The following is a 7,157-nucleotide window of genomic DNA, read 5'->3' as shown; positions in this document are numbered from 1 at the left end:
TACCAGCAAAGGCGCAAATGAAGACAATGAATTCTCCTCCTATTGAAGTTCTTGGTATAGCTGAGAGGGTGGACACTACACTTGGTGAATGGACAGGGAAGGTTGACTTCACTATAGTGCGGATTGATGACTATGAAGCTGTAATGGGGATGGAATTCATGAAACAATTTGATGCTATGATTGTTCCACATTTGAAGAAGCTCTACATTTACGATGGAAGGGAAGATGTACCTATTGGTGTGCCAACCATTGGTGTGACAAGGTCTGATTGTAAATTGGGAGTGATGCAAATGGAGAATGAGAAGAGAATGGGAGACATGAGTAAGCGGTTGTCTACTGTTGAGGCAAAGCTTACCGAGCAGTCATTGGTCATCAGATCACTTTCAGATAGCATCTTGAACTTGTCAAGAAGGCTAGAGTTGGTTGAGGATGATGATGATGATGAGGAGGTGTATGTGAGGCCGGATGTCCAGAAGGAAGATCGGGTTGCTTATCTACAAAGGATGGAGATTGAGGATCCTGATAGATGGATCAAATTGATTAGTGAGGGAGAGCCTTCAGGCTCTACTCCCTCTACATCTTCTTAGATGGATGAGAAGATGGGGCTCATTGTTAGCTGCTCATGACAGTGAGTCCCTAAACATGTTGAGCAGGTATGACTGATGGTGCAGGAATGGCTTGGCATCAAGCATCATGACATGTTGCAGATGAGATGGATGGAGTTTCCATGGACCTGAGCATGGATTATGGAGATAGATTCTTGATGAGTCAAGAATGTGGCAGGATGTTTTGAGGTACAACTGATGATGGCATGAGGATGTTCACTCTCATGGTTTGAGCACGACAGTTGGATTAGCTACCCAACTAGTTCAGACATGGGGTCGCGAAGTGTGCAGAGATGTGTTAGCATTTGTTGGAGTATCATGGCAGAGGTTCACATGGAGACACATGATGAGGTCGACACGAGATGTTGCAGTGGAGATTGTGGCAGAAGGGTCGATGATCATGGATCGAGATGATATATGATGGAGTACTTGGTGGCAGTTGGTCACTAAGGTGAGACATGATGGAGATGGAGTTCTACATATGTTGCAAGAATGTTTGCCTTATGTGGAAGAGTTGACATCATGGATAATGATGATCTTGGTGGATGGCTACCGAGATGATATGTTGTCGAGGACGACAACAATTTCAGGTGGAGGATGTAAGGTCCTTGAGTTTTAACCGAGCGCGGGCACGCGGGCGCGCGAGCGCACAAGCGGGCAGGGCGCGTGGTTGGTGTAAACATGGGTATGGGCGCAGTGAACGAGTGCGGGCGCACGGTGAACAAGCGTGGGCGCGTGGTGAACGAGCGCGGGCGCACGGTGAACGAGCATGGGCGCGCGGTGCACGACCCGGGCGAGCGATGCGACGGAGTGTTGTGCGATGTGATGGAGGGTGCGCACGACCGAACGCAGGTGGAATGCCGCGCAGAAATGCGACAAACATGCGAGTTGCGTGCGACGATAAAATGAAGTGCGATAGGCAACTTATACCCGATCAGCGTGGAGAAGTATGGGCGGAGGCCGACTTGCAAGTGTGGGCGAGCCGACATACATAAGGGTGTTTAGAGGGGTGTGCAGACACAGTTTTGGGGGTCGGCTGGAGAGCCACAACCCACGTTGATACGCATATATATTACATGCGTTGGAGCCTCATTTGGACATCGAACAAACTTGGACAACTTCACATAAGAGCTCAAGGGTAAAACAAGTGCGCAGTTTTGAAAGGGCATGTGCATAACTCATGCGCATTAATTGAAGGCGCTCTCTTGGTGATACTTAGAGTTGGTCAAAGGTTGGGCAAGGTGTGCCCAGGGTTGTCTAAAGTGCAGTTTTGTGTCGGGATTGATGAGGGTGTCTTGGTGGCTCGGGTGAGCACCCACCCATCGTGCAAGGCGTGCACAGGGTTATTGTAAAAGGCTGATTTGCCTATATTGTAAAAGAAGCTAAGTATTGGCTTGGAATTTGCCAAGCATTACTTGTGATGATTGTATTATCAAAGAAAGATTGATTATTATATATTGTTGGGCAGACTCATTGTTCAGGGAGTTGCCCCTCCCTTTATACTGTGCAATTGTTGTTCTCTTTTATAATTGTTGTGGATAATGAATGAGTATGGGTGTTCATTAGTATAAAGGATAAACATAATATTACTTGGTTGCGAAACACAAATTAGGTAAGGAAAAGTGAATTAGGCGTATTCCATGCACATTAGTATTGGTGAAAAGAAAGTGTTCGGTGGTTCTGCACCTCACTATAAGCGGTTGGAAGACTACCGCAGGTGTAGGGACATCCAAGTGCAGGCGCGCGGTGAACGAATGCTGGCACAGGGTGAATGAGCACGGGCGCGCGGTGAACGAGCATGGGCGCGCGGTGCACGACCCGGGCGAGCGATGCGACGGAGTGTTGTGCGATGCGACGGAGGGCGCGCACGACCGAACGCGGGTGGAACGCCAGGCAGAAATGCGACGAACCTACGAGCTGCGTGCGACGATAATAATGACTAAGGCAAAATGCGATAGGCGACTTATACCCGATGAGCGTGGAGAAGTATGGGCGGAGGCCGACTTGCAAGTGTGGGCGGGCCGACATACATAAGGGCGTTCAGAGGGGTGTGCAAACACAGTTTTGGGGGTCAGCTGGAGAGCCACCACCCACGTTGATACGCATATATATTACATGCGTTGGAGCCTCATTTGGACATCGAACGAACTTGGACAACTTTGCATAAGAGCTCAAGGGTAAAACAAGTGCGCAGTTTTGAAAGGGCATGCGCATAACTCATGCGCATTACTTGAAGGCGCTCTCTTGGTGATACTTAGAGTTGGTCGATGGTTGGGCAAGGTGTGCCCAGGGTTGTCTAAAGTGAAGTTTTGTGCCGGGATTGACGAGGGTGTCTTGGTGGCTCGGGTGAGCGCCCACCCATCGTGCAAGGCGTGCACAGGGTTATTGTAAAAGGCTGATTTGCCTACATTGTAAAAGAAGCTAAGTATTGGCTTGGAATCTGCCAAGCATTACTTGTGATGATTGTATTATCAAAGAAATATTGATTATTATATATTGTTGGGAAAACTCATTGTTCAGGGAGTTGCCCCTCCCTTTATACTGTGCAATTGTTGTTCTCTTTTATAATTGTTGTGGATAATGAATGAGTATGGGTGTTCATTAGTATAAAGGATAAACATAATATTACTTGGTTGCGAAACACAAACTAGGTAAGGAAAAGTGAATTAGGCGTAGTCCATGAACATTAGTATTGGTGAAAAAAAAGTGTTCGGTGGTGCCGCACGTCGCTATAAGCGGTTGGAAGACTACCACAGGGGTAGGGGCATGACACATTAGGTGGTTTTCAGCACTAGTTGGTTTGAAGACATCATCATCAAGTTACATGGATATGCCAGCTCTTAAGAAGGGTGGGTTCCCATCATCATCAAGCTATTATTTTCCCAAAGTTAATACCATCAAACTCTTTAATTTATACGACACATTAGGTGGTTTTCGGCACTAGTTGGTTTGAAGAAATCATCATCATCAAGTTATATGGATATCTCCAGCTGTTAACAAGGGTGGGCTCCCACCACCACCACCACCATATCCGGGTGGGTTCCGTTCAGTGGTGAGTTGAAGGAGTTGTATGGATATCCAAGCTGTGAACAAGGGTGGGTTCCATCTGCAGGCTCCGGATATGGATATCTGGAGCTGTGAACTAGGGTGGGTTCCATCTGCAGGCTCCGGATATGAATATCCAATCTGATCATCCCCTACTTTTACAATCCAAGTGGTCACAGGTGAGTTAAAGGAGTTGTATGGATATCCAAGCTGTGAACAAGGGTGTTTTACAATCCAAGTGGTCACAGGTGAGTTAAAGGAGTTGTATGGATATCCAAGCTGTGAACAAGGGTGGGTTCCTTCTGCAGGCTCCGGATATGAATATCCAATCTGTGAAAGACGAAGAGGCGCTTCGGGCTTCGGCCGTACGTATGGCATTTTCTTTAGAGAAACCTTTTCTCCTAAAATGTGGCCTGCGTCTTAAAATCCCTGACATCATCTGGAAAACCGGCCCCGACGTTTCTCTCTCCGTCCAACAGTTCGCCGCCCAACTTCCCTCTGAAGATCCCGACGTGGGCGCCCTTTCCCGCATTCTTACTTACCTTTCAACCATGGGAATATTGCAGGCAGTGAAGCCAACAGAGGGAATCATCACGTCCATGAACATAAAATACGCGCTTACTAATCTCAGCAAAACCTACTTCATCTCCGAGGATATTAATCCGCGAAGCCTCGTTCCCTTCGTTCTTTTACAGACACACCCAGTTTTCGTGGCCGCTTGGGACCATATTCACGAACGTGTGCTTCATGGCGGCGATAATTTCCAGAATTCTAGTGGCCAAGAATTCTGGAAGTTCACAGCCAGCGATCCGGAGTTCAACGCCATCTTCAACGCAGCCATGGTGTCGGTCACAAAGGTCACTATGCCAGAGATATTGGGTATGTATGATGGCTTCAAAGACGTCAATATGCTGGTGGACGTGGGCGGAGGGCACGGAGAAGCGTTGAGTCTCATAATTGATGCATATCCTCACATCCGCGGCATCAACTTTGATCTTCCTCAGGCTATTGCAACTGCACCAACTCTCCCTCGTATTTACATTTCGCTTTTTTTATTCTTTACATGCTTATCTATGGCCAACTTTGGCCGGCTTAGGATTTCATAACATATTTATAAGTGGCCTGCTCAAAGTTTCAAGGATTTATATTGATTACTTGAAAATAGCATTATAAAAATTTAGCAGGTTTAAAGGTGTTACCACGCTTAATAGTGAAGTGCCCTCATTCACGCAGGCGTACAACACGTCAGTGGAAACGCGTTTGAAGAGAGCGCACCCTCTGGAGATGCCATTTTTATTAAGGTGAGTGATACTGTTTGCTCGTGGTTCTGAATATAGATTTTATTTGTACGTTAATTATTTGTACGATAATATTTCTATGCAATATATCAGTACTTTATTTAATTATAAGTTTATTGTGGATTTGTCAATGCAAGAATTTTCACATGTCTGGGACGACGAAGACTGCATCAAGCTACTGAGCAACTGCTACCAGGGTGTTACAGACAAAGGAAAGTTAATAATAGCAGAGGCTGTCTTGGATTTAACAGAAGATTCTGACATGATGGGATCTGCCAATGTTCTCGATGCTCTTATGTTGAATCTTTCACCAGGAGGTAAAGAAAGGACCCGAAAACAATGGAGTGAACTACTCAGAACAGCTGGTTTTTCTCTCTCTAAAATCGTGGGGACGAAGGGCAACTTAACTAAAGTTATTGAAGCTATCAAGTGCTAAATGTTTAGATATATTCCTACCGTGTGTTTATTTATTTATGGCAGAAAATAGTGTGTGCTTCTCAACCGAAGAACATGAAGCAAGTTACGTTTTCTTGCATTATTAATATAGTCATGTTACTTATGGATAAAGACGTGATCTCCACCAAAATATATCCAGAAGTCATGATGTGATCTCATAGTTCAGTTTTAATCTATTATATTACTAAGCTGCTTGTGAATATTCGTCTGGTGTCGAGTGTATCGTGTCGTCGTTTATAACTTTATAGTGTAAATGTTTGAAAGCAATTTGATGGCATTATACACTTTTCATTTTAATTGTTGCTACGTCACTAATATAAAAAGAACTTACTAGTTGTATTAGGATTAATGCTTGTTTTGTTGGTTTGGATTGGGTTATTTGAGGATTGTCCAAATATTCTCTTAACCACAAATTTCACAAATTAAAATTAATTAAATCTTATTCTAATTATTAATTAAATATATCATATTTATGATTAATAAAAAAAAATGTGAAGAATAGTTTAAGATGTGAAATTAATTTTCACGTTAACAAAATTCATCATAAATCTTTTACCCATGTGTATCCGGTATTTTGTGTTGGTTGACAAACAACCTAGTTCCCCACGCAAGCGAATGCAGTCCATGCACTTATTGGCAAAAGACATCTCGCGTTTATAATGGAAAGAGAGAATAATTTATATATATATATATATCTCGTTTATCACAAGCTTAATTAGAATTATAGCGTTGAGAAAATGATTAATGGGGATGGAAAGCTTATTTTGGTTTTGAAAATAATTGTAAAACGACAAACCTCCTAATGTGGGATAGAAAGAAGTTCCTCTTTGAAACTTTAGTCACTGGGGTTATTTTATATGGATGTGAGGTTTGGGAGAATCCTGGAGAAAGATTGCGCAAATCCAGAAGCGTTTTATAACGTATAACCTCAAAATTAAAAGACACACTATCCTATTCTCCTTATAGAAGTGAATATTTCCCCTATGGAGAGCCTAGCTATGACTAGGCTTCTATTGTACAAGCAAAAAATCAATAACATAGGAGACCATAAACTTCATAAGCTAGCTTTAAATTCCAGCCAAAACACCTAAGGCTCAAACGAGGTTGGTATAAAGACACCAGGGCCTGGTTAAACCATTGGGAGCTCCACGAGAATGTTGCATTGCAAAACATTAATAACATTAAAAATATTGTTACTTCTAAGTTCAAAGAAAAAATGTGGTGTCAGAAAGATTTAGCAGTTAAAAGAAAATTAAGATATTATAAGGAGGTCATCAACCCCACCCTAGAAGATCAAAAGTATCTCTCTATTTTAACTAGCTCAAAGAAGAAAATTAATATAGCCAAGATTAGAATGAACTCTCATGAGCTCCATAGTGAAACGGGTCATTGGGCAGTTCGTAAAACACCATGGATGGAAAGGTTTTGCCATCTTTGTGAGAATACGAACATCGAGGATAAAAATCACTTCCTCTTAGAGTGTGCCACCTACAACCACATTAGATTTCAGTTTCAAAATCTTTATTGCAATACTGACCATTGTCAAAATTAGAGTGAGTTGGGGAGGCTTCTCTCCAAGCTTTTTGAGCATAGGAATAAAATCTTAAATCAAACTAAATAATTCATCATCATAATCATCATCATCATCATATATATATGCGGGTGGGTGGATTATGTATGGAGAAATAAATATATATATGTTAAAATTCAATTATTAATATAAAAGTGATTATATTTTTATTATTTAATTTTA

At 42.7% G+C, this 7,157-nt stretch overlaps 1 protein-coding gene across 1 annotated transcript; it reads left to right on the top strand.

The window, feature by feature from the left end:
• The first annotated feature begins 3,607 nt into the window (after positions 1 to 3,607).
• Positions 3,608 to 5,393, top strand: LOC149195794 (caffeic acid 3-O-methyltransferase-like). Its single transcript, XM_089408818.1, has 4 exons — positions 3,608 to 3,829; positions 3,899 to 4,682; positions 4,884 to 4,955; positions 5,086 to 5,393. The coding sequence occupies exons 2-4, from the start codon at positions 3,917 to 3,919 to the stop codon at positions 5,382 to 5,384; spliced, it is 1,137 nt and encodes a 378-aa protein (XP_089264944.1). The 5' UTR covers positions 3,608 to 3,829; positions 3,899 to 3,916; the 3' UTR covers positions 5,385 to 5,393.
• The last annotated feature ends 1,764 nt before the right edge of the window (positions 5,394 to 7,157 follow it).

Source organism: Pinus tabuliformis, chromosome 2_2, assembly GCF_031772625.1.
Source record: "Pinus tabuliformis cultivar Carrire ecotype Pingquan chromosome 2_2, CPIR1, whole genome shotgun sequence".
Taxonomy (NCBI): Eukaryota; Viridiplantae; Streptophyta; class Pinopsida; order Pinales; family Pinaceae; genus Pinus; species Pinus tabuliformis.
Note: the sequence above shows the minus strand (reverse complement) of the source record. Positions and strands in the feature narration are given on the sequence as shown.

What these genes read in the sequence shown, in the direction of transcription:
- LOC149195794 (XM_089408818.1), top strand. Translation starts at nt 3,917, where the DNA reads ATGGATATCCAAGCTGTGAACAAGGGTGGGTTCCTTCTGCAGGCTCCG. An exon ending in AACTGCACCAACTCTCCCTC is followed by an intron (nt 4,683 to 4,883) that starts GTATTTACATTT and finishes TCATTCACGCAG; the next exon opens with GCGTACAACACGTCAGTGGA. An exon ending in TGCCATTTTTATTAAGGTGA is followed by an intron (nt 4,956 to 5,085) that starts GTGATACTGTTT and finishes TGTCAATGCAAG; the next exon opens with AATTTTCACATGTCTGGGAC.